The sequence below is a fragment of the Hydra viridissima genome, unplaced genomic scaffold, assembly GCF_058129835.1.
Source record: "Hydra viridissima isolate aposymbiotic clone 2 unplaced genomic scaffold, HvirCarnegie_v1 scaffold_11, whole genome shotgun sequence".
NCBI lineage: Eukaryota > Metazoa > Cnidaria > Hydrozoa > Anthoathecata > Hydridae > Hydra > Hydra viridissima.
The window spans coordinates 12,832,731-12,860,717 of NW_028324310.1; the positions used below are offsets into that span (position 1 = coordinate 12,832,731).

General features: G+C 27.5%; 1 protein-coding gene across 3 annotated transcripts; it reads right to left on the bottom strand.

The window, feature by feature from the left end:
* Positions 1 to 111: 111 nt before the first annotated feature.
* Positions 112 to 27,983, bottom strand: LOC145191112 (cilia- and flagella-associated protein 44-like). Of its 3 annotated transcripts, none has more exons than XM_090066165.1 (39): positions 27,943 to 27,983; positions 27,314 to 27,386; positions 23,445 to 23,532; positions 22,697 to 22,859; positions 22,336 to 22,548; positions 20,861 to 20,967; positions 20,397 to 20,485; positions 20,040 to 20,230; positions 19,816 to 19,899; positions 19,022 to 19,096; positions 17,162 to 17,209; positions 16,930 to 17,029; positions 16,710 to 16,804; positions 16,415 to 16,609; positions 13,151 to 13,258; positions 12,834 to 12,989; positions 8,918 to 9,136; positions 8,485 to 8,612; positions 8,014 to 8,355; positions 7,764 to 7,926; positions 7,584 to 7,640; positions 6,725 to 6,798; positions 6,360 to 6,511; positions 6,039 to 6,232; positions 5,747 to 5,935; positions 5,586 to 5,660; positions 5,278 to 5,381; positions 4,986 to 5,109; positions 4,553 to 4,728; positions 4,231 to 4,359; positions 3,821 to 3,935; positions 3,497 to 3,677; positions 3,145 to 3,290; positions 2,805 to 2,981; positions 2,391 to 2,587; positions 2,089 to 2,146; positions 1,826 to 1,993; positions 1,559 to 1,693; positions 112 to 442 (listed from the first exon to the last, which is right to left on the bottom strand). In XM_090066165.1, exons 2-39 carry the CDS (start codon positions 27,339 to 27,341, stop codon positions 269 to 271), a joined length of 5,217 nt encoding a protein of 1,738 aa, XP_089922291.1. In that variant the 5' UTR covers positions 27,342 to 27,386; positions 27,943 to 27,983; the 3' UTR covers positions 112 to 268. The 3 variants fall into 3 exon arrangements, with proteins under 3 accessions (XP_089922291.1, XP_089922292.1, XP_089922290.1); XM_090066166.1 differs by having other exon boundaries at positions 8,014 to 8,346; positions 27,899 to 27,955; XM_090066164.1 differs by having other exon boundaries at positions 27,899 to 27,949.
* Between the last annotated feature and the right edge of the window lie 4 nt (positions 27,984 to 27,987).

Sequence of the window (27,987 nt, forward strand, 5' to 3'; positions counted from 1 at the left end):
TTCTACCGACAATATATTCTGCAAATCAGTAAAGGAAGAGAGAGAACTAAAAATGCTGCATTCCCACGCAATTTTAATAAAACTAGAGAAAATTTTAAACAAAACAAAGAATTGAAGTTAAAATAACAACTTTTTTTTCAAAACATAAAATAGACTTTTAGATTATTATTTATAAATAAACGAAATGAACCAAAAAACAACTTTCATTTACAGAAGATACTTATTTCCACAGACTTGTGATTTAACAATCGCTCAGCAATCTTTTCCATTAGATAGCTACATTAGATCCAAGATGACTTGAAATAACTTTTCCACCCTTCCGTGACAATGCATAGATCTCTTCTTTTAAAAGATCGATTTCACGAGCCTGCAATTGAGCGAGTTGAACTAACCTGCTGCGCTCTTTTGTCTCTGCTTTCCCGTTCTCTCGAAACACAGCACCCTAAATACAATGTATAAAGAAAATTTAAAACGGCGACCAGATTAACGATTAATGAGTAATAAAAAGTCATAAATTCAAGGAAAAATCACGTGACAACTTGACAATGAGCACAATAACACATGTAAAACAGTCACAAAGAGTTAGTATTGTCAAAGGACAAATAACTTGTAAGTATACAGTTTAGTACTAGCAATAAAGTAAATGAGAATACTCCTAGTAATGTCTTAAGTCTTTAAGAATGATCTACAAAAGTATCTCAGGAACAAACATACGTGAGTTAACAACGAATACTGATAACAGATCTTTCGCTTAGATTACAAAACCAGGAAGGAAGTTTTTTAAAATAGTAGAGTGATTTCATTTTTTGAAATCAAGTATACAAATATAGCTAAAAAATTTTTCTGTGACATTCAAAAATTGAGTCTTGAAACCGTTGAATATGTTAAAGCACTCGATCACAATTTGAAATCAGTCGTTAAAAACTGAATGTTACATTCCATGGATCGGAATTCAGAATTAAGTGCACTCCATGCATTGAATTCAGAATTCCAATGCCTTCCACGCATTGGAATTCAGATTTAGGTTCGGCCATTTGCATTTACTGAGCTTAATGACAGATGAATGAAAAGTCCAAAAAATCTTAAGTTAGCAATAGAAAAAAAAAAGATTAGAAAACTGAGACTTGCATGATCTCGTCTTAAAATACCTAATTACCTCTAACGAGTGTAGAAACTGGATGTAATTTTTCAACCACAGGTTGCCTTAGTACCAAAGCTCAATTTAAAGCTGTTAAGTTTTCACACTATAAATTCTCAATCTTAAATTACTTTATTGCATCTCCGAATACTCTTTACGCAGATAAATAGTGTATATATATGTAAATAAGAGTAAATGTTTTACATCAAATTGGATTGATCATTTTGATTTATTTAATAAACATTACAATGCACATGTAAAAAATTATTTACATAAAAATTTTAGCTGTTGAGCAAGTTTTTCAAATCCCGAGGATTCTCAAATTTTAATCCGGAAATCGAAAGAAAAAAAAAAAAAAAATTTCTTTTGGATTCCTTAATCAACTCTAAAAAAAAGTTAAATGTTTAAAATAAAACTCACAAATCTTTTTTGCTTTGAGTCAAGCTGCTGCTCCAACGTTCGCTGCTGTAGAAGAAAATTTGTATAAGTATCGACAAGTTTCGTGTTCTCTCGAATGACTTTTGTTAATTCAATTTGGTAGCTTTCGATATGTTTCTGTTAAAATAAAAATGATCTAATTTTGTCCACAAAAAAAACAAAACAAACATAACTTTTAATGAAACGAAAAAAAACCATTTTGTATAAAACTGAACAATCAAAGAAATCTCTTGTGAGCTTATAACCTACATTCCACTCGGAGATCTCTTTGAAATATTGTAACTTCTGTTCCTTTAATTTTTCTTTTAATTCTTCCGCAACCCTATTAACAGATACTAACTCTAACTTCGACAAGTCCACTAAGCGACCAAACTTCAACATTTGTATTTGTCGTACTTTATCTTCAAAATTTTGAATCTAAAGATTGTTACTATTGCGTGTGAGAATATTTAAACCAAAAAAAAACCGTAAAAAAGTTTATCTTCTAGTAACACTTTTATATGAAATAATACCTTATTTTGCAAATCCTTCTTCTCTCTGATCATCTGCGCATGCTGTTTCTTTCTTTCTCTGTTAGACAAAAAAAAGTTTTTAAAAATCTACATAATGAAAAGTTTTTTTTTCTCGAAGAAGAACCAATAGAAAAGCAATAAAAAAGCAAAAAGATTCATCCAAGGTTTTGTTAAATGGTAAACATCTTTTAAAAGCAACTAAGAATATTTAAAAGCAACAAAATTTTCCTATGTCTAAAATTTAAAACGTTTTAAATTTTAAAGGGGCATCTTCAGAAAATACAGAAAATCAAAAAACTCACTTAAACATCTGCTTTTCCTTAATTTTCTCTTTGTCTAGTTCTTTAATACGAACTTGTAACTTGTCTAAATTTTCTTGTTCAAATACTAAACATTGTGAAAGATCACGAGGTAACTTTTTATTGATGATGTACTGGATTTGGTCAAGCTTAAGAGTAACCACGACATCTAATTCGTTTAACTTTTGTTGTTTTTCACGCTGAGAAATAAATATTTTTAAAAATACATTTAACACCAAACATTTAATAAGTTTCTTAAAAATTTTTGCAATATTTCTTGTCGATGTTTATGGCATTACTTTGTTTTTTATGAAGGCTGTGGTTTAACTTACATAGTATGAATAAATACATCAAGCTCATAAATCAAATTGCTATCGAAATATTGGTTTAATAAAAATTATTCTACTAGAAAACTACCTGAAAACTTTCGAGATCAGTCCCAGCACTGTTAAGAGCTGCCTCTATCATTTTCTCCTTTTTAGTTAAAGATTCAAAATCTCTCTTCATCACATCAAAATTTTTTCTGGTTTCCACTAATATCTCCTCTAAATTCATTTTTCTTTCACGGAGTTCACAGACTTGATCAAAAATTACCTAAGCAATAAAATTCAAAAGAGATCAATTAAAACAGTAGCTTCTTTTATTTTCACATTTTTATAGTATTAAATTTTTTGTATAGTGAATGTAATAATGGTAATGTGATTACCATTATTACATTCACTATACAAAAAACTCTCCTTTATAATAATCAAATTACCTGGTCACAACCTTGTGGGCAAATGCTATAATCCACCTCTTCATCGCTTTCTTCCTCTTCTTCCTCATCATAATCATCATCTGTATCATCATCAGTATCCTCATTATCGCTGTTTTCATTAGAAGATTTTACTTCAACATTTTTCTCTATAAAAAAAAAACATATTTTTTCTCTTTAAAAAAGTGTTGCTTTAAACATATAAAGAAGATTTATGTAAAAGATTAAATATAACAAATACACAAAGCAAAAAAAATGATCTCTTCACAATCAACAAACATGCAAAACCTTAAGAGTGATGTTTCTTGCATTTAGTTAAAAAAACGAGTAAACTAAAAATAACTGCTGCAAAAACCTGTACTGTTGTGCTTCTTAATTCGTTTAACTTTTTTCTTAAAAACTTTGGTAAGAAAGTTTTCAAATTTGTTGTTATCTCCCAAAACTTTTGTAAAGGAGAGAAAAATAGCTTTCTCTTTTTCTTGTAATTTTTCTAATTCATCAGATTTAAGTTGTAACAAAGCAGCACTTTCTTCAACCTAAAATTATTTGAAATACATATTTACTTTAATCATTTACACTGCATGTAATCAATAGAATTTATCTATTTATATCCCCTAAGTTTAAAACAAAGATTTTTTCTATAACTTTAACAAAAGTTTATACAAAAATTAAACTAAACCTTTTCTTCTATTTCTTCTTTTTTTTGAAGTTTGCTGTTCACTTTTTCAGCAAGTTCAATTTCTCTCTTCTCAAAGTCTTTTAGAAGCATCAGTTCTTGAAACAATGTTATTTGTCTAAGAAAAATTTTTATTTCTAGTATATAACAATAACAAAAACAATAAAAATGATGCAAAGTAAAGATTAAGTTTTACTGAAGTTATTTCTCAAAATCAAAAAATTTTATGCTTTTAAATCTAAATGGGTTTAATTGGTTTAAAAGATTAGAGATGTCTTTGTTGCAATTGTTGAGAGCATTTTTAATAAAAGAATATAGATTTAGGTTCATGATAAACTAATTCAATCATTAAAAAAGAATGTAACTTAAATATAACAACTTTGAAATATTAAAGTACTTTAATAAGAAAAAACCTCAATTCTGCATTTTTCATCTTCACATCAAGAAAGATTTTAGTTTTTTGCAGTTCAAGCAACTCATTGTCAAATGAAGTTAACTTCTCATCAATTTCTTTTAAAAGTTTTTCTCTTTTGTATGACAAACTAAATCCATTCAATTTTTTTTAAAATTTATTTGAATTAAAAAATGATTAAAAAGAAAAATAATAAATATAAATATATTAAAAAACAAATCATAAATAACTTTCATAGTGATTTAAAGGCTACAATTGGCATAAACTCATAATGTTAACAGTTATCAGAAAATATACACGCAATATTTCAAATGTAAAAGCACCATATTCTTTCTTCTTTCTCAATTGCAATTTGTAGGGGTAAGCGATTTTCTTCAGAATCATCACACTGCAAATTTAAGTCAGACTCACTATGTAAAAAAGATGCTGTATGATCTGACAAAAAACTTGATTTTGCTGTTGTTTTAGAATTACTCAAACTTGCATTAAGGCTGTGGTTCTAAAAAAGTTTGCATACCGAACTCACATTTCAACGTTCACAAAAAAAAATTACTATAAAAACTAAAATTATAATAGTGAAATGTAATTAAACACAAAATCAAAATTAAAATTTAAAACATAAAAACTTACCAACTATATACTATTTTGAAAATGAATCTTTGTCTAATAAATCCCATTGCAACAAAAGACAAATTTGTACCTATTTATTTGCTATTTTACAAAACATCTTTTGTATATTTTTCATAAAAAACTAACCTCATTCAATATCAAGCTTGCAGTGTTGTTTGATGGTAAGTTAGATTCATTAATTAAAATATTGTCAATCCCAAGAGTCTCTTTAGAAAAGTTAACCAGCATTTCCCTTGTATAGCTATATTTTCTGTAAACAGATGTTGATTAGCAATTATTTGTTTCATATTAAAGTTTCTTAGTAATTATTAAAAAAATTTTAAACAAATTTTTTGGAATTGTAAAAAACCATGAAGAAGTTCATATTGTCCAAGATAAATATATACTTGAATCAAAAATCTTCTTTAATATCACTTACTTCTCTGGTAACTCCTCATCTTTCAATGCTGGAACATCAGGCGACAACGACGAATCCATAAGTTTTGCTTTTGTCTTCTCTAAATCTCTTGTTAAATCTTTTATCTATCAAGAAAAAAAAGTACTTCAAATTGTGATTTGTTGAAATTCTATTTTGTAAAATTTTTTAAAGTTAAATCACATACATTTTAAAACATGTTTTTTTTATTAAATTTTAGCCATTGAAACAAATAGTATTTGCTGAAAAATCAAAAAGTGCTGACAAATACTAATTAATTGGTATTGAAATTAGGGATCGAAAAAAATTACTTCTTCATAGATACACAATTTCTTGTCTCTCAGATCAACCACTTGATCATTAAATGATTTCTTGATGTCATGTATCTACTCATTAAATATATTGAAATAAATTCTTTTAGATAATTGTAATTGTTCAAAAATTTCTTAAAATTAAAATCAATATAAATAACCTTTTGCTGTAGATCAAGCAGCTGAGCTCTTTTTTTTTCAGCATTAACTCTCTGATGCTCAGGCACAACATAATCATCTGATGTTTTTAACTTAAAATCTCCAATAGTTTGCTCAGCAATCCTAATATTCTGTAAATCATCTGGATCCTCGTAAGTTTCATCTGGTTTGTTTCTGTAGAACTCCTCCCACTGTGAGGAAACAGCAACAATAAAAAATGAAATTCATAACTTCTATCTTATCAAATTACAAAATTCAACAATAATTTACTTTTTAAAAACAAATCTAATTTACCGCTTTTTGTCTATTTAACCTTTTTTGTTTTCTCTCTTCAGCTTTTTCAATTATCTTTGCAATTTTTCCATCCAGCTTTTGTTGTGTTGGCTTTTCAAGTATAACTGAGAGATCATCACTTTTTTTTTCTTTTTCTAATTGAGTTGCTTTGATTGGTCCACGGAAACCAACTGAGATCTTACGGTTGTTTTGAGCTAAAATATTTTAAAATTATCATAAGCTTTTATATCATAGAAGTAGTCATCAAAATTTAAATCAGTAAAAATTCAAACCAAATCCAAAATCATCAAATTTAACTAAAAAAAAAAAGTGGAAACCTACCAATGCTTTCTTTAAGATTCATACAACGCTGATTTTCAGCTGCAAGAGAATAAAAGTCATCTTCAAGTTTATTAATACGAAATGAGCATACTGACCATCCAGAGCGAAATGCATGGAGTACAATCAATTCATACTCTACCTTACTCTTATACCTAAAAGAAAAAAACTTACAATATGTGAATACATTACAAAAAAAAAAACTTCTAAAACCTATAATTATTCTCTATTTTGTATTAAAAGATCAATTACCAAACTTGCTGATATTAATTTTCTAAGGAACAGTACTATTTGTTGAAACATAGAAGTTATTTGAATACAAATCCAATCAAATAAAATTATACAATATTTTAAAAAAAAAAAAATACTTTTTTTGAAGTTTATGCAACCCTATGCTGTGTTTTTCAGTCTCCCATGCCATTTCTTTTTTTAGTATTTCAATCTAAATATAATAATTCTTAGGTGTACTTTTAAGTTAAATGTAATAGTTCTTAGATATAACTTGCAGCTAAATACAAATTAAAATAAAAGATCAAATTTGAAGATCAAATGATAAATTGGTAAACTTTGATTGCATTTATTTTATTGGTAGTAATTATAACTTTTATAAATTTTTTTATTTTAGCAATTATAACTTTTAAAATTTAACATTTTATTTAAGGAACTGATGGTTTCTTTTAATTGATTTTACTTTTAAATTCTTCTGTAACCAAAATATTATCAATTCATAGTGGATCGATGTTCTACATATCTTTCTATGCTAAAGCAACCTTTTTTTGGATGGTTATTAGCATATGTAGATTTAACTTAGAAACTATTAATGTGATTTATAAATTGTTTTAAAAACGGAATGTCTTTAGAAAAGAACTTTTTATATAAGTATATATAAAATTATCTTTTTTTTTTGTAGAAGATGGAAAAACCCTTTTTTGTTACACTCAAATTCTTTTGTTTGAAAGCTGAGTTTAATTGTACATGAGCTAACTTTATAGTAAAGCAATTTCCATAGATTTAATTCATCTACAATTTCAATGTTCATCTGTTCAAAATGCAAAAGAAAAGAATGCCGATAGAAAAATGAAATAAATAATGCCTTAGAAAATATAGAGCAAAAATTGATTTCATAGAATGCAGAAAAATATTTAAATATCACGTACTATGAAGTAAGAGAATGTAACAGTATTGCATTTTTAAATGTCCAAATTTCATAACAAAAAACTCTGTTACCTTAGCATCCGTTTCTATTGTCTCATCAGCATACATTTGTGGATCAATAATAAACTCCTTTAAATATATGGGGAAAAAAAGGACAAAATAGAGTTTTGAAAATTACAAAGGAATGGAAAATTTGCAGCTAAAATTATAAAGAAAAACATAATACAAAAAAAACCACATCCACACAGTTACCTCAGAGCTTAGCTGTAAAAAAGTAGGAAGTTCTTCATTTCTCAACTTCAGGTTTTTGAATTGTTGCCTTAAGTTAGAAACTGTATTCCTTACACTTTCTTTCTTTTTATATGCAAGCTGCATCAATTTGTCATACTCAGCTTTTTGTTTTTCTACTTCAATACTGGAAAGATAAAAAAGTTGTGAAGAATTAAATTTTTAAATTACAATTACAACAATTTATAATAACAAACATTCATCAACTTTTAACCTGTAGTGATTTGGATCCTTGATATCATCAACTTGTTTGAGAACCCTAAGTTCTGAATTTAAAGCCCAGTCTAACGTTTTATCAAAATTTGAAAATGACTGTATTTTTGATATCTCATGAAATTTAAAGACAAAAAGGTTGCCGTCTTCTCCTGCAGACATTACATACTGACCATCAAAACTTATACCGATACTAGAAATAACTCCACATTGATTATCATGGATATTCATTGACCAATAAGTGGAAGCCATACTTTCAACTGAATTCAAATGCAACTTCTGTGCTCTTAAAGAACCATCCTCAAGACCCATAATTATGTAACTCCAATCAACACTAAAATTACTGAATCATAAACAAATAAAGTGCTTTAACTTATGCAGTTGTTTTGCAAAGCTCTTTAAACTTGTAAGGTATTATCATTTCATATCATATTTTTATAATATTTTTGTAAATGTTCATTTTTTTACTTACCTAACTATTGAAGATGTAACAGAAACATAATCATTTATGTCAAGCAATTTGATTGCTCGAACAGAATCAAAAATTTTGGAAGTCTTTGAAAATGTGCAGATGTAAAGAAAACCAGAGTCCCATTTATCCTGAAAAACACAATGTTTAAGTAACATTAACTAAAGCAAAATATTTACAGATAACAGGAAAACAGGCCACTACTGAATTTTTACAAATAGGACATTATGGTTCAAATTTTCCCAAATCGTAGTACTTAGTAATTAATTTAATGCAGTCTTAAAAATAGGTTTATAAGGTCAATAGACCTTAAAAATGCTTTTGAGTGATACTTAAAAACTCAATGCATTTCTTTTGATTAACATGTTGAAATGTAATGTATAATCAAATAACAAGACAGTTACAAGTATGAACAAAAAAAAAAAAGAAATTTTACCAGACTTAATACAAAATGTTTGTAGTCAGATTCATAAAAGCATTTCAATAAATTTCCTTGGGGATGCTTCTCTTGAATACTTTTATCTTCAAGCTCTTTTTCTAAAGTATTTTTATTTTCAACTTCTTCAACATCTTCAAGGCCTATTTCATCATCCTTGTTTTTTGAAACTTCTTTTTCAACATGATCTTTTTTTCTTTTGGATTCTATCTCTAACTTCTATAAAAAAAAAAAAAAAAAAAAAAAAAAAGCAAACCATTGACAGTTGCAAAGTTTAATTCAAGAGTAAAAAAATTAAATTAAGTAAGAACATCAATAAAATGTTTCTAATAACAAACACACACACAGATATATATATATATATATATATATATATATATATATATATATATATATATATATATATATATATATATATATATATTAGGGTGATCCAAAAATGACCAAAAAATTTTTTTTTTTACTTTTTGCTATTCCTAAGGTCTAAATGTGTTCATTTATGAAAGGAAACATTGTACCAAAAAAATCAGCCAAATCGGTTAATATTTAGAGGTCGCGCTGGGGCGATCTTTATACCCCTCTAAAATTGGAATTTTCAAAAGTTCAGTAAAATATTGACCTTCGTTTTCTGTGCACATTTCGGTTATTTACCGTTCGATTTTAATAAAATAAAAACGAAAATAAAGCTCTTATTACGCATAATAATTTTTGTTAAAAAACATTTCCTTTTTAAATGCATATTAAAGCGGCAAAATAAATTGCAAACTAAGCCAAATTTCATTATATTTTATTATATTGGTTTATTATATGGTTTAGTTCAGTTCGAGACTTTATCGAGAGTTTTGTGATTCCTGAAATAAAATTACAATAGTTTATCTATTTTGCTTGACTAATAATATTAATTACAGTATTTTAAGAAAGTGATATAATTGCGAGTTTCAACGAAACTAATTTTTTTTGGAAATATAGGTGACAACAAAATATATTTTCATTCATACACTGTATTAAAGAAAATTTAAAATGGCTGCAGTCGCAAAGTCAACACGCAGTTCTACAGCAAAATGGTTAATTGGTCAACCAATATCAATGCTTTCCCATCTTAAGCTTCCAACGATTTTGGAAGTATTAAAATGTTTTTTCTTCCACCATGAGGTGAAAGGATTGAGTATACATGAAAGTTCGGTAACAGTTATCAAATCAACTTGTGAAATTTGGGAAAAAGCTAAAATTCCTACAATTCGAAAGGATAATGCAGTTACAAGGCTTGAAAAATTTCATAAAGAATATACGGATCTATTAAAAGACAGAAATAAGAAATCAGCTGTTGCTAGAAGCAAAGTAACAGACTTTGAAAAGAGAATTATGAAACTTTTTGATATTGCGCCAACTAATGTTTTTGATTTAATAAAAATTGCTGAAGATCGCGATTTCCTCATAGATCAACGAGATGATAGGAACTTGGTCTTGGGTTCCATTGATAAAGATGATGCAGAGAAAGAAGAAAATAAAGTTTGCAGGGAGATAAGTTTGGATAAACGTTTGCAAAAAGAAGCGTTAAGGAAACAACGCTCTGAAGAAGTAGTTGTTCTTGAGAATTCAACTTCGCCTTCAAGTTCTGCTAGTAACGATCATGATGATATCGTAGTTTTGAAAGGAAAAGATGATGTTGCAGAAAGCTCCAGTCTGAAAAGGAAGCGTTCTTTAAAAAAAAATTATTACCCCTGAAGTTGTCGCTTCCTTAGATAGAGGAAAAGTAAGCAATCGTGTGGCAATGCGAACTATAGCAGCTACAATGCAAAGTTTAGGAGCTCCCATTGAAGAGTTCTCTATATCTGTTACTACTTTTCATAGGGCAAGAACTGATTATCGTGAAACTTATTACAATCAAACGAAAGAAAATTTCAAACCGGATGTACCTCTCGTAGTTCATTGAGATGGAAAAACCATGGCAGACATCGATGGAAGTGGAAATGTTGAGCGTTTGTCAGTTTAAGTAACAGGACGTGGTGTTGAAAAACTTCTGGGAGTGCCAAAACTTCCTGATTCAAAAGGAGAAGCCATTGCTACTGCAGTTGTAGCCTCCCTCCATGAATGGGACGCTTCGAATCTTATTAATAATTTCTGTGGCATGTTGTTTGATACCACAGCTAGCAATACAGGATCTGAGAAAGGTGCTTGTAATTTACTTGAAGAAAAATTAGGAAAAGAATTATTGAATTTAGCTTGTCGTCATCACATTACTGAAATTGTTGCAGGATCTGTGTTTAAAATTTATTTTCCAACAACGTCCGGACCAGATGTTGCTATTTTCAAATGATTTAAACAAGCCTGGAAGAATATCAAGAAAGATGATTTTAGCCCAACAGTGCAAGATGAAGAAGCTGAAAGATATCTTTCAAACGTCTCGATTGAAAAAAAATCGTCTATAATTAATTTCTTTAAAAAATGTTTGCAAGACTCACAACCACGAGATGATTATAAAGAACTTCTTGAATTATGTCTAATATTTTTAGGAGAGCAACCTCCTAGTGGAATAAGATTTAAAGCACCTGGAGCCTTCCATCATGCTCGGTGGATGGCAAAACTTATTTATTCAATTAAAATATGGTTATTTAGAGATCAGTTTAAAATGGTGCAACATGAATTAAACGCAGTAAGAGATATTAGCATGTTTGCTGTGTTAATATATGTTCGACAGTGGTTTACTGCACCACTCAGTGCCTCGGCCCCATTTAATGATTTAGATTTTCTAAAAAATATTGAGGAATATCGTGAAATGAATGAAAATATAGCGACCACTGCAACCAAGGCAATGAAGCGGCATCTATGATATTTAAGTGAAGAACTTATATTTTTAACCTTTTTTAGTGATGATGTAGAGATTGAAGTTAAAAGAAAAATGATAACTGCCCTTCAGCGTCAATGCGTAGACAATAATAGGCCATCAAAGAAATTAGCAGATATTACAAATGTAATGAGTAAATCCCTTGAGGACTTTGTAACGTGTAAATCATTTTCATTTTTTAATTTCTTAAATATTGACATTTCCTTTCTTGAAGAAGATCCTTCAAACTGGAAAAACAATGAGTCGTATGCCGACTCTAAAGAAGTAGTGAAGTCTCTTAAAGTTGTTAATGATTGCGCCGAAAGAGGGGTGAAGTTAGTACAAGACTTTAATGCTGTCTTAACAAAAGATGAAGAGCAGCAAAAGTATGTGCTAAATTTAGTTGCAGAAAACAGGGCTGTCTTACCAGATGCAAAAAAATCAACATTGAGTGCTAAACAAACCAGGCGACAATGAGCAGCTGTTGTTGTTTACTGTTGTTTAATAAAAATTATTATGTGTAATAAGAGCTTTATTTTTGTTTTTATTTTATTAAAATCGAACGATAAATAACCGAAATGTGTACAGAAAACAAAGGTCAATATTTTACTGAACTTTTGAAAATTCCAATTTTAGAGGGGTATAAAGATCGCCCCAGCGCGACCTCTAAATATTAACCGATTTGGCTGATTTTTTTGGTACAATGTTTTCTTTCATAAATGAACACATTTAGACCTTAGGAATAACAAAAAGTAAAAAAAGTTTTTTTGGATCACCCTAATAAATATATATACATACATACATACATACATACATACATACATACATACATACATACATACATACATACATACATACATACATACATACATACATACATACATACATACATACATACATACATACATAATCATACATCTGTGTGTGGTTTCACTTCTAAGTACTAAAAAAGCTGATAGGATTGTTTTCAGTTTTTGAAAAGGTTCTAAGATGGCATTATGCCTCAGTTCTGGCACTTTGCTTATGTATATGTGATTGTATACTCATTCACTGAATCTATAATAAAGATAGAAAATTGTACAAAAAACCTACCAGTACATCAGCTTTCACACTTTCAAAATGAAATTCATTGAGTAGCATATTTTTCAATGGAATTTCATAACTTTTTGTTATATCATTTTTCTTGTCTGGTTGTGCCAACTCTAAAACTGTACCATTGCGACAGGAAACAAGAAGTTTATTGCCATGCTTTTTTAAAAAATACAAACAAAAAGTAAAAAAATATATATTAAAATTGATAATAATGAAACTTTAAAATAAATAGTTTTTATAAACCAATATTACAAATAACTTCCAACCTCAAATCAAAGGAAATAATAGAATATTTATTTAAAAAAATAATAAGTTACCAAGATGGTTGACCACTGTAAGGATGTAACACAATCACAAACATTCACAAAACCAATTTTCTGTAAACTTAATTCAACGCTGAAGAAGAAGATAGTTTTTTCTTCACTCTGGATTAAAATTGAAATAGTAAAAACAACTTTTTCTTTGTTTTTGTATGTAAACAAAGAAAAGATGATTTAAAATAGTGGTAGTCTTATTCATATGGTTTTTATATCAAACTACACATAAGTTTTGCATGCACACCCTAAATTGGATCTTCTCAGAAATTTCAATTGGGGATTTCATTGTACATCATGGTAACAAAGTTTAGACAAAAACTAAACATTAGATTGATTTAATCCAATTTAACTCATTAGGCTGATTCCCTTAAAAATAAAGTTTTTGCTTTAACACCATTTAAAATTTTTATTTATACCATCAACTGCTCCCTTACTATGTGAGTTTGTAAAGAAAATTCAACATAAAACTGGTCACAGATACATAAAATTCAACTTATTGAAAGGCTATCACTTGATATTTAACTAAAATACAAAATAAAAATGTCAGTATTGATGGAAAGTTATAAAGTATAAGGCTGTAAAATTATACATGACCATCTACTCATGTCTCATTCATAATTAGGTGGTCTTTAATAAAGTATATGTAATTTTAACCAAACACTATGATTAAACCATTGAATAACAAATTCAAAAGTTAACAAAATCTACAAACTAATTTATAAGGTCCATAATAATCAGGGAAAGGGGGCAAGGCCCTAGTTATTTAGTAGTAGTTAAGCCAATCTAAAAAATGACAAACAAAGTCTAATTGGTAAACCAAGTAAATGTAATTGAAGCAGTAAGCTAAATATTCCTCATTTGAAAAAACTTATAATAACAAGTGTTCCATAAGAAAATGTGTTTTTTTTACAGAACCAAATAAATACAATCTCTTTACACAATATCTTAAATATATTTTGGAATTTTAATTGGATAAAGAACAAAGAAATGTGCAATATTGTACATTGAACTGATGTTAGAAGCAGTAGTATGTATTTTTAGCAAATAGACTGATTACATGATTTAATGTTTTTGACCATTCATTCAGATATTCTATAATGTACTTAAACAGCATGTAAACTGTCAAGAGGCTGAAGCTGATGACTACAATATGGAGAGATTGTCAAAGAATTAGGTAATTTAGATGTGCAATTTTTAAAATAACTTGTGATGGAAAACTTATTAAAAACTGATGTCCTAGCTAAAGATGTGCTTCAGGTTTTCTAACAGTAAATGTGTTAACTTTGTTTAAGAATTTTTTTAGGCAATTTCTTGAAGCAATTTTATTTTATTTTCATATTTCTGGAAGAATTGTTAGTTTCAAAGTATATTGATATAGTAAGTTCTTAACTTTGAATAATGTAAGACCATAAAACATTTTGCACAAGTTTTTAAATAGGTTGCCAACATATTTTCTTGGGAGATTTAAAATAGATATTCTTAAACTTCTAATAATTTGTCAATATATAAATTCCATTTCTGGTGATTTCTTTACTTCATTCACAAGAGATATTTATTTAGATTATACGCCATGAAGGTTTAGTGGAAGGCTAAGTTCATGGAACAAACTTAGCAAAAAAAAAAAATTATAAATTTAAATACTAATTTTCTAATGACAAAAAATATTTACAACTGCAGTTTAGCCTAATTAGATAAGAGCTTGATATACCAGTAGTTCATTCATCAAATAACAGGCTCATTGGAGGAACTCACCCAGTTTAAAAAAAAAAACACTCTTAAAAGTTCACTTAACTCCAAATCTAACCAGAAGTCTAAACCCAAATGCAAATCTTAACTTTAACACTATGCTTTTTTTTTTCCCTGGGAGATTATTTCATGACAGCAAAATATATAAGGGTTTTGTATGCTAAAACCTTTGAATCTTTAGTTACTAAACACAAACTAATTAATTATGACCTACGAGTAATTGATAATATATCAACTCTTAATGGACAACATGATAATTTACATTTAACATAATAGACTTTATCATAAAAGTTGTATGTATTTATGTTATAAATAATATTAAATTGGCATACAATTTATATTTATAAAATCAGAATAGAAATGTATGCCAGCTTTTACATGTATTTAATATTGAAAATTAATTGTAGGCCTATAAAAGTTAGTCAACCCTCACTAAATTAAGGTTTAGATCAAAATGCCAACTAGAAATTGACTTTTCTCTTCTGCCTAAAGAGAAATGGGATGTAATTCAGGAGTACTGATGATATTTGATAATACTTTGTAATTTCACTGAAAGTATGTTCTAGAAGGAGAACTGAGAAAAAGGGGTAAAAAAGTAGAACTGTACATATGAACCATTTTTGAAGCACCCTGATAAAGTGGAAATAAATAATACATTTCTAATTCCTGTTCATGAAAAAACTGAAAAAATAGCAATGCTTTTTTCTCCTAATTTGTTTATGGTAAAGGTTAGGGAAGAGATAATTAGGATGAATGGTTAGAAGTTTTGAAGATTTTTATTGTAGAAGATATTTAAATGTTAACAATAATAGTTTTGACAAGTGTAATATTTTTCAAATAACTTTTGCTATAATTACATTTATATTTTATTTTTAGGTTGATTTGAGGGGGGGGGGGGGGTACAAAAATTATGTTAGAAGATTTAAGACAGACTAATAAGAGATGCTTGTATCTTCCAAAATGTTAAAGTTTTTTTAAGAACTAACATTTTAAAACCAGTTATACTAAATATAAACCTTAACTTGTTCTCGAAAACATATCTTCTACCAAAATTCTTTTGCTAATGAAACTTTGTTATATTAATCCTCGATACCTTCTATCAACACTTAAGCCATTTGATATGTAATGCTACTTTTTAAGTAATTTTTAAACAAATTTGATTTAATTTAAACCTCATATCATGATAATAAATGGTCCCAATTTAATATACCTGGAGGATCCAGGTATATTAAATTGGGACCATAGTTTTTAATTTAATTTTAACCTCATATCATGATAATAAATGGTCCCAATTTAATATACCTTGAGGATCCAACTTTTGGGTTGTGGCAGCTACAACTCTACACAGAATAATTCTCCATTTTGTCTATGTGACTAGTAATTTAAATTAAATTGACAGCTGAAATAACAAAATTAGGGAGTAATTTTATTTTATGAGTTTGTTTTATTGATTTAAATTTTTTTGCACTACAAATTTTTTCATGTAAAACAATATTAAAAAAACAACAACAAACAAACCCCGGTAGCCAAAAAAACTCCTTGGTTATCAATAGCTATGCAAGTTACTTTTTTGGAGTGTGGCTTGATGGCTTGCTTTAAGTGAAATAAGTAATCACAAGATTTTTGGTATTTATTTTGTTTTTTTATCACAGTTAACCAACGAACCACACCATCATTAAAACCCACAAGAAAAGATAAGGAGTCAGGATCAGCCTAAAAAAATTAAATAGCTTCATCAAAAAAATAAACACTAAAAAGTCAATAATAAAACTGATAGTGTTTGATTAACTAAACTTAGGTTAATTTTCCATACAGATTGAGGTATCCACAATGTAGAACAACCAGCAGCATTAAATTTCTGTTCACACAACGATTGCTTAGACACATAGTCATGCAACCGCACAGTACCTAGAAAATGGGTATAACAATTGGAACTATTGCTACTTAGTATTTAGATTTGTAATAGAATATATAAAGTCTCATCTTTTTAAATTTTATCTGACAGTAATACAGAGAAAGAAGTGGGTTATTACCATCATCACCAGTTGTTATAACTAAGTGTGCAAAAGGACACATTGATATTGCATTGATTTTACCAGCATGATAAGAAAATAATTTTATAGGAGCTTGACTCTAAAATGATTTTTATGATACTTTAACTTCTAAACATTCAAAGATGTAAATACTTATAAAAATTGTTGTACAATTAACATATAATTGATTTAATTATTATAACACATTCTAATAATAGAACAAACTCTTTACAATGTGAGAGAAGGACAGATCAAGTTGCCATATTCCACCACATGCATCCTAAAATATTTTCAAAAAAAAATTTAATATTTTTTTATAAATGTGACACAAATTCCGTGTGAGAAAGTATCAGAAAGACAAATGTTTCCTTCACACTGTGATGATGTTGAACATTATTATGTAATTAATAATTCTTCTTATTGTATACATAAAAAGCTAAAAAGTCCTGTTTCTTTACCTACAATTTTATTTACTTAAAATTGTTTTGTAGCATTACAGCAATTGACAAAACCCTATGACGTACATGATTCAAAACACCTTCAAATACATTATCCAGTAGTCAAGAATACAAACATTGGTTTAGAACTTTTAAATACTTCCTAGGCGTATTACCCCAAGAAGATGTCAAAAAACATTTTAACTAACTTTCTTCCTCCTCATATTTTTTAATGTATCAGTGAATGTAACATGTATGATCTGCCAGTAGAAAGATTGAGTAACCTCTACATTAAAGCACCAATTAGCTCAATATTCTTTAGCAATATGTAAACAAAAATAAGGTGAATCATTTAATGATTATATTCAAGCACTTAAACTACTTGCCAAGGATTGCAACAGCTACCTCAAAATAGAAACATCAGTTTACTTGTATGCCATTTGGTGTGAAAAATGAAGTAGCACAGTTCCAAAGAACAATTGACAAATTTGTTGCTAAAGAGAAATTAAAAGATACTTTTGCTCATCTTGATAATTTGACAATCTGTGGTAATGACACAACATGACTACAACCTCAACCACTTCCTTTTAGCTGCTAAAATGAACAACTTAATTTACAATAATAAAAAATGTTTTTTCTCTACAAAATCTTTAAACCTTCTTGGTTACAAAGTTATTCATCAATAAATCAAGTCAGACATTGATTGACTTCACTCATTCTGAGAACTACCTGACGAGAAAATCCCTGAAACAAATATTGGGCCTAATTTCTTATTATTCATGCTGGATCCCTCATTTCTCTAAGAAAGTTGATTAACCAATCAAAATTTAAAAATTTCCTTTAGATTCTTCATGTATTATGACGCACTTTTTACTCTCAAGAAAGTCAGTTTGGTCAAGTGTTCTGTTAATGAGAATGAACCATTGAATTAGAAACTGAGGCATCTGATACAGCAATTGCCAGGGTACTTAATCAAAATGGTAGACCAGTTGCTTTTTATTCACTTATTACTATTTTTTAAACATCTGTAATTGAAAAAATACATGTGCTATTATTAAATCTGTCTGACATTGGTGCCTCTGCAAACAGAATTTTTCTTTTCTCATAACAATTTCTTAGACTTTCCCATTTTTTTTTAAACTAAACTTAAGTTAAATATTATCTCCAATAGATTAATTTTAATATCGATATGTTTTTCGAAATGAAATTTTGATTTTTTTATGGGGGACGGAACTGTTTATAAACGTTTGCATAGTTATGTTTTCAATAAAATATGAATTTCTTCCTTCCATTAAAAATTTCATTCGTTTTTAGTGAAAAAACAAAAAGTTATGATGAAAAAACTTGAAAAATTTAGCTGTATATAAACTTTCGCAACTGTAAATGAGAGGGATCAGCCAGCTCAAGATTGTACCATGCTGAAAAAAAAGTTCTTTGAGTGATCAATTGATTTCCTCCAAACTTATGGGGTTAACATTTTTCTTTGTTACTTATTGTTACTTACAAGTAATTAGCTCATATTATTTCATATTTATTTTAGTAAATATGAAATAATATGAGCTAATGATGATAAAAAAAATAACATGAGATAATCAAATTTTTTTTAAACTTTATTACCTCATTTTATTTATGCTCATAATTTTTCTGAAACATACTTGTGCAAACCAAACATTTGATCCTTCTTCATCAGCTGATTTCACCATCCACACCAACTGTGAATCATTTCCAACCTGCAAAAAATAAAAACTTAATAAACTTCTTTAAAGTCGAATTAAACAATAAAAAAAAATATTCTAAACTTTTCTTTCAAATTCATAATATATATATTATAAATATATATACTTTAATAATATTATATAATAATAACATAATATATATACTTTATAAATATTCTTGCTTTTTTTTTCTTTTCCCACCTGATAACAGTAGAAATCTTATAAAAAAAAAAGCTAGATTTTTCTTTCTAATGATTTTGTCCATTTATTATATAATCAGTTTACATCAACATCACAAAAAGTCATTTAAAGCTGAGAGAACATGGAGATCATGAATGTAATACAACACATCTATATGAATCAGCAGGTTTTATTAAGCATTTTATTTTTTTTCATCAAAATAATTTTAAATTGTTTAAAAAAATCTTTCTCTCAAAGTAGTCAAGTATTTTGTACCTTGAAATTGACTGCAATTTAAGGCAGAACATTTTTAGCTTGTTATGCAGATTGAATATATGAATTTTAGTTTATTTTATTTCTTTTTACATTATTAGTCATACAATGAGTTTAGTTAACAAAATAAAGGTGCTAACAATTGGTAAAGAAATATTTTACAAACATTTTGAGGGAGAAATTCCTGTAACAAGAAGCTGAATTCAAAAAAACTATAAACATATGAAAATAATATTTAAACCTTTGTAAACCTTAATTTAAGCTAGAATTATTTAAATTACCTTGAGTTCAGACATTGGCTCTAATTCAAAAATTCTATTTTCTTCTTTTGAATCAGCAGTGTCAATGCTCTCTATATCCCAAACCTATTTTTATTATTCTTTAGTTAGTAAGCATTAATTTTATTATCTACAACAAAACTATTGCAAAAATTGAAAATGCAAAAACTTATTATGTTCTTTGTTTCCACTATCCTTGAAATGTTTTTAAAACAAAAATTTTCTACCTTTACATAGCCATCTAATCCAATTGTGATTAACTCGCCTTCATCCAGAAAAAATTGCTCAATGTTTCCTTGATGACATGATTTTTTCCCTTTGCGCCCTATTTCCACTTTGATTAAACCACCATCCCACAAAAACATGTTTCCCCATTCTGATCCAGATAAAACTTTTCCACCAGGTAACTCAATAAACCCTGGTTTTCATTTTAAAATTGTAAAAAATGTGGAAAATTTATAATAATATTAATTGATTAGAATTATATGAAATGAGACCTACTTTAAAACATCACTGTTTCTGTTTTAGACTTAATCAAAAACTATATTTTCTACTAAAACCACATACAAATAAACCTTTTATACCTGAAATATCAGAGATTTCAGTGATTCCAAACTTTCCCAAATCACCCTGGAGTTTTAAACCAGTAAATGTGTTCGCCATAGTCCAAAATCTATAACAGATTTTATTAAAATAAATTGTAAAACATGACTAAGTATGTATGTGTGTTTGATTTTGATTTTATAGATAGATTTCAAATTTTTTGTTTAAAACATTTCATTGAACTCATAGTCACTTGAAATGGTGAAATATATATTTCCTTGAGATGTCTGCTAGAACAGCAAATCAATTATTACTGCATGGAACAATAACAATTCCTCAAGTATAAATAAGGATCTTTTTTATACTGTAGACACTCCTTATAACAACTAAAAGTTAATCCAACTTTTACTGAGGTACAAAAGTATCAAAGTGATTGTGATATATATATCACAATCACTGTAATTGAATAACTTTACTATATTTATTGTAACTTTAAAATAATCACTTAATATGGCCAACACCACTAGTACAAAGGCGACCTTCATCTTCAAGAGAGAATGCCACTCTAAATATATCTTGAGCAAAAGCCTTTGATCGAAGGATAATACTTTCCTAAAAAAAAAATTAAAACTTCATTCATCGGAAACCATTTTAAATCTCTGAAATGCAACAAAATTTTGTAAGAAAAATCTAATAAAATGAATAGTGGTGCTTTTTTAAAGTCATTTTACACTGGCAAGTTAAAACTTTTCTAAAACTATTAACATCCATACTCCTACAACAAATTTATTACTTACTAACTATAGTTATTATTCAAATAAAAGTTTTTTTCAATACCTTATTTCAAAAACAACTTTTGTCTAAACAATAAATACAGTTAATTCTAATATATATCAACAAATACATGTATCATAATCAAAGCTTTAAATCCAATATATTTTTTTCTTTATAAAGTTTCAAAAAGAAAGCTAACATGAAATAAATCATCCAAAAACAACAAGAAAAGAAAATGCTTTTCAGCTGCTTTAGCAAATCATTGTTCTTACATATTTAAACATAATTTTGATTGAAGTTTTACATAATTTAAGTTGACAACTATTTAACAAGTAAGTTTCTGTGCAATTTTTGATCTTTCATGAGAAGAAACTAAAAATTCTTTTTTTTTTTCATTTGTTGTTTACCAACTATTTAAGGGTTCGTTTCAGAAATATTTTCAGAAAGGTTAATTTCTTTCTCAACTGATTTTCATTCCAAGATGATAAAAGCATTAAAGGAGTCTGCGCCTTCAATTCCAACTGCTAAAAGACTAAATGATTTAACATGATTGTTTATACAACCATTTACAAACATTTATAAACAACACTAATTACATAATTTTTCATTAACTGAATGTAAAACTTTACAAAAGTGTTTTGACAATGTCAAATTTCAATGAACTTTTGTGAAACAGCACTTTCTTTTGTCAATTTCTTTCTCATCCAACTTAATGATTAAATTTGTATAAAAACTTCTGCTTAAGTATCTCATTCACTTATCTAATTCCAAGAGTAAGTGATGGAGGGATATCAACAACTCCTCTAATAATAGCTCTAGCAATACAGCATCATTGTTGTCAATTTTTCTTAGTAGTTCAAACTCATCCATGAATTATTAGCAACTATTCATTTGTTAATTATATTAACAAATCATTTTACTAGGCATATTTACTGAACAATTTTATAACAAACTTAGTTTATTTCAAATCCGGTGTTTCGCTTAGAAACAGGATCATTAAATTATAAAAGAACATACAAAATGTTAATTAAATCAGTAGTTAAATATATTTGATGACTTTATGATTTATCAAATCAATTTTTTTTTTTTTTGAAAAAAAAAAAAAAAAAAAAGCTAATATATCTGATATAACATTCAATAATATTTAATGAGTCTACTTTTAAGATTAAAATAAATATATGAAAAAGCATGTAAGAAATAAAATACCTCTTTCCAATCCCATACTGTTAACATGTAATCAGGAGCACTTCCAACTGATGCCAACATTTTCCCACTTGCTGAGAAATCAAGGTTTGAGTATGCTTTAAGAGTACCTCCACGTAACATTTTGTGTATTTCCAAAGAGGGATATTTATAAACGAAAATTGATGGATGAATTCCTTTTTCTGCGACAGCAAAATACTCTCTGGTAGGATGTACCTGTAAAATGATCACTGCACAATTATTAACTATTAAAGTTAATAATTGTGAACTTTTGATCTAAGTTATTTTAACTTAGATCAAAAGTTCAAATGTTAAGTAATTTGAACAATAATGAATTGTTAAAAAAGTAAAATAATTTAAACACTTTTATAGCACCGATTCCACCACCACCAACACTGTGGAGTTGTTTCTGTTCATAATTTTTCAAGTCGAGTATTTGGCACACATTTCCAGTGGCAAACATGATGTGTTTTGAAGAAAGTACTTCCAAGTTAGGACATTTTTTGCATTCATATCCAAATGAATGACTGTAGTTTGATGCATAAGTTAAGAAAGCTAATTTCACAACTTCCAATGTACAAAAAAATTCAAAAATTAAGTAACTATTTTAGGAAAAACATCAACTTTATGCCTTAAAAAAACGATCAGTTTTCATCTTTTGCAAAGGAAAAACCAGCTATCGATTGTACTATTTAGAAATACAAAATAAAATAAAATCAATTTTCACTATTGTGCTGGTTGATATTTACTCAAGCTTTGATAATTCAAAGACAATTTTTTTTTAAACGTTCCATTAGCATTTTTCCCAAAACCATTGATGTTTTCAAAACCATTGATGTTTTCAAAACCATTGATATTTTCAAAATAATGTTGTTTCTTGTATTCAATATTCTTGTTCTAAATTAAAATATTTCTTAAACTAAATATTATTGGTAAAGTCGAAATACTTCTACGTTTAATATTATTGGTACAATGCAAAAGTTTATTATTGCAATATTATGTTTTATTGTATTAACTATATGTTAATATGCAATACCTTACTAGTAATTTTAATATTTGCTTTTTTTTTAACTTTAATTTTTAATTGAAAAAAACACTAACTGGAAAGATACTATAAAAAAAGCAGATCAGTTGGCTCTTGCTTGGATTCTAAGGAGGTGGCTTTGTCAACAGTCTTGAAGTCATTTTCTTCATAAGGCACTAAAAAAATAACTTTTGGGTTAATTTCTAGAAAAATTCACATAAAAGATACTTTTCCAAAAACACACTTTAAATATTTACTGGGTTATAGTAACAAAGATGGCAATCTTTACTAAAAGCCTATTCATTGTGTACCTTAAAGTCATAATTGAGGTTAATTCTACTTTTTTCCAGGTACAGACAACTTTAGCAACTACATCATATTTAATCCATACTTTGAATATAAATATGATCATTATTAAGTATTTTCAGTTTATTTAGGATAAATATTTGAGAAAAAAATATTTAAAATTTGGACTTTATATTTAAAAGCATGGAATGATATTTTCATTTATCATAAATAAAAAGAAATATACAACATTATCATCTAAAGCGATTAGAGTAGCTTCAAGACTTTTAACTTATGTTTATTATCAGATCTTGGTGACACACTGGCACAATAATCATTCAAAATTACATTTGGCTTGTGCATTGCAATATTTCTGATTAATCTCAAAAAAGTAAAACTCAGATGCTAATAGAAATATCTCACTCAAGGATTTATAACAAACTTTAAACTTTGTTAAATGGAACAAGATAAAACAGAAATATACCCATTGACAGGCATTGTCTGGTGAAATTCTTAGAATGCAAAAATCTACAGACTTTAGCTAGTCATCAAACATTTCATAATAAAGTATTGCTTGTTCTAATAATAGGTTTTTTTTATGTTTCTGCATATATAATCAGCAATATATAGCAGAGTAGTTTTGCAGTACAAGAAATTGATGATTCTTGTCTTTCCAAATTATAAAAAAATTTCACTACCTGCCTCACATTAGAGAGGTGCAAAAAAAACACATTTATGATCTGATAGTTATTATCTCTGAGTATTAACCAAAGCATCAATGTCAATATTCACTGGTAGCAATAATCATTTATATTTTATCCAAACCTTTATTAAAAATTTGCTTGAAATTAATGAAGAATGTACCGCCAGAACTTTGCTTTATTTTCTCAAAACTCTTTTTTAAATGGTAGCTTGTGAGGATTCTAAGAAATCAGCAGTTGCTACTAATAAATGTCTACAAAGTTCAATAACAGCTATGATAAATTGATTTTGCAGTATCATTAGACAATAATTTTAAAAATGAATAAGTTAACAAGCCATGATATGTAAAAAGTGTATGGTATTTTGAAAATTATGTTCAAAGAAAAGAGACAAATTAGAAAGTAAAAAACAAAAGCATTAAGACAGTATAACAAGCAAATTTATTTTTATCTAGCAGATTTCAAATAAATATTTTAAATGTACAAAGGACTTAAAAGAGCCTTGAATTTAAGGAGCTTTTTTTGTCTCAAAAGCTCTTTCATCTTCCTATCATCTTTCTAATTTCATTAAGTCTTAAAATGCTTTCTATAATAATAAGACTTAGTCATACACCACAGTTGTGCAATTTATAAGCTTTCAGTAGACTTCCATGGTTACAACCTTTTTTAGTTAATTTTAAAAATATCCAATATATTTCTTCAGATGCTTTTTAGATTTGCTTATGGTGATGACTCATTTTCAGTCAAGTAAAAGAAAAAAATGTAATGCTTTACAAAAAAAAAGACACAAAAACAGTCCTTAGAGAATTTAACTTGATCTATGTTACTTTGACAGCTTAAAAACTGTTAAAGATATTGTCACATCAAATACATACAATTTTTTTTTATCAAATTCTGCTACTACTAAAGAGCAAAAACTGTTCGTTTGCATATGGTTGAATTGGTAAAAAGTTTAAAATAATATTCCAGAATTGTTTACACAGTAACTAAAAACATAAAATCATAGAAAACTATAGATTGAATTTAAACTAAAAAGAATTTAACATGAATTTGAATCAGTTTTTCATAAGAAATCTATTTTTGATAGTTTAAAACCTTTAAGTTAAAAAGATCTTAGGTTATTAGCAAAACATATTTATTCTTGACTTTTTGCACTGCTTTCGCTTAACAATTATGATGTTATTTATACTTTAGGAAATTTTTCAACATTTAGTTTTAGCACTTTTCCCTTAGTTCATTTATAATTGAAACCTAAATATCACTGGGTAAAAGAGAATTACAGCTTTGTAGTTGAAATAAGGTCCAGGGTTTTTACTGCAATAACCTTCAGTGTTCATTACATCCAGTTGTACTATGCTACAATATCAGTAATTTATTGACTCAGTTTGTTTTACATTATCTCTGAAGATATTAAGCATGATGTTGATGTTATCCATCAGGTACAAATGTTATAATAAATTTTATAAAAACTGAAATACCCCTTGGTATTTAAAAAATATATATTATTTTTCAGAGAAAAAAAATTAAAACCTATGCTTGTTATAAAATCACAATGGATTATTTTTGCAATCAGTCATGGTAAATCCTTATGATGGTATTGGAGACACCTTAAAAAGAGCAACATCAAAAACAAGCCTTAAGAGACCAGATTTATGCAAATTTTAGACCTTTGCAAATATTTAAATTTTGTATATTGCATTTTAAAGATTTAAAGAAAAAATGCAAGAAGTTAGGAACATTTTAGCAAACAGGTATGATAAGTTGTGTACAATCACAATTCTGTAATAAATACATTATATCTAGGAATCATATTCAAGCCATCATAACTATAGGCACTGTTGCAGCCTATTAATATATAGTTAAAGTAAAAGAATTCATTTTAATAACAAAAAGTTTGAATGATGTTTGGTGTTTGAATAAATTTTAAAGTAATGTTTAAATATTCTTATATCTAAATATATTTTTTTCAAATGTGAATTTTTTTAAATAGTTCCCAAATTTATTCTAGCTTTAGTTAAAAAGTGTTAATAATAAAGGTCAAATAAATTTTCTACCATCTACTTAAGTTACTTAAGAGAAAAAGTTTACAAAATCTTTTAAATTGTTAAATCAGTTTAAATCGAGTATCCTATTTTCTTCAAGATAAATTTCATTGAATTCTTCAACTGTACAAAATTTCAACAGTATTAAAAAAGCATAGCTAAAAAATTTTGTAAAAGTTGATTTGGAATCATTCCAGTAAAAATAATTACACTATTAAATAAAAGCAAAAACTTATTCAACCAAACTGACTTTTAAGAATGGTCAGTTAGCGGAGATGGTAGTTTTAAAGCAAAAATCATATTTTCATTATTTTAAAACTTTCTGCATTATTTTTTTTCACATACTCCTGAAAACATTTGAACACCCATACCACCCTAATTCAATAAAATATTAGGGGTTATAGGATCTTGACACCATCTTTAGTAACTTTTAAACTTTAATACATGTATTTATGTTTGGAAGGAGCTATACCATTATAGCATCGTTATAATATTAATTTTTTACAAGGTTTTAACAAAACCACTATTCTGAATATAGCAAATATCAAAAAAAAAAAAAAAAAAAAAAAAAACCAAATCAAATTGGCACCATGTGAAAAGTATTTTTTTTTTCCAGCTTTTTTAGCCTAAAATGAAAAAACCTAGTATTTTTCCGGCTTTTCCATACATTTTCTCCAGCTTTTCCAGCCTCTATGACAAGCTGGAAAAATGTTTCTACTTCTTTTCTTTATTTATGCAGTAACGAAATTCAAAAATTACCAATTTTTTACCATATAAGTTACAAAAAATTAAAAAATTAGTAAGTGTTTAATCTTTTAAATAAGCAATAACATAACAGCCTGAAAAAAGTATAAAAATAATGATACAAGACTTGTCAAACTTTTAAAAACCTGTAAAAAACTGCAACAATAAATGACTTCTTCCTTTACCTGACTCAAAATCAGATTCACCTTTCATTACAAATTATTCAATTGTATCAACTTCTTTCTTTTTGTAAATCATCTAAAACAACATTTCTTACACATTTTAAATATAAAACAGAGTAAAACAGGGTTATATGTCAAAATCAAATGCAGTAATTTATGTATGCAGCTGCTGTTTTGTAGATAACATATTTTTGTCACAGCTTTTTTGTATAAAACCTTAAATTATGTATGTATGTATGTATGTATGTATGTATGTATGTATGTATGTATGTATGTATGTATGTATGTATGTATGTATGTATGTATGTATGTATGTATGTATGTATGTATGTATGTATGTATGTATGTATGTATGTATGTATGTATGTATGTATGTATGTATGTATGTATGTATGTATGTATGTATGTATGTATGTATGTATGTATGTATGTATGTATGTATGTATGTATGTATGTATGTATGTATGTATGTATGTATGTATGTATGTATGTATGTATGTATGTGTGTGTGTATGTATGTATGTATTCGAAAGAAAAGATTAGATAGCAAAGAGCAGTAATAGGCAGTCAAAAGTAATTTGTTTATACTTCCGGAGTCGTATCGTGTCTTAGCTACAAAAAATTGTATATACCTTTGTCGGTTCCGTGACTATCGTAATGAAATTCCCTAATTAAAT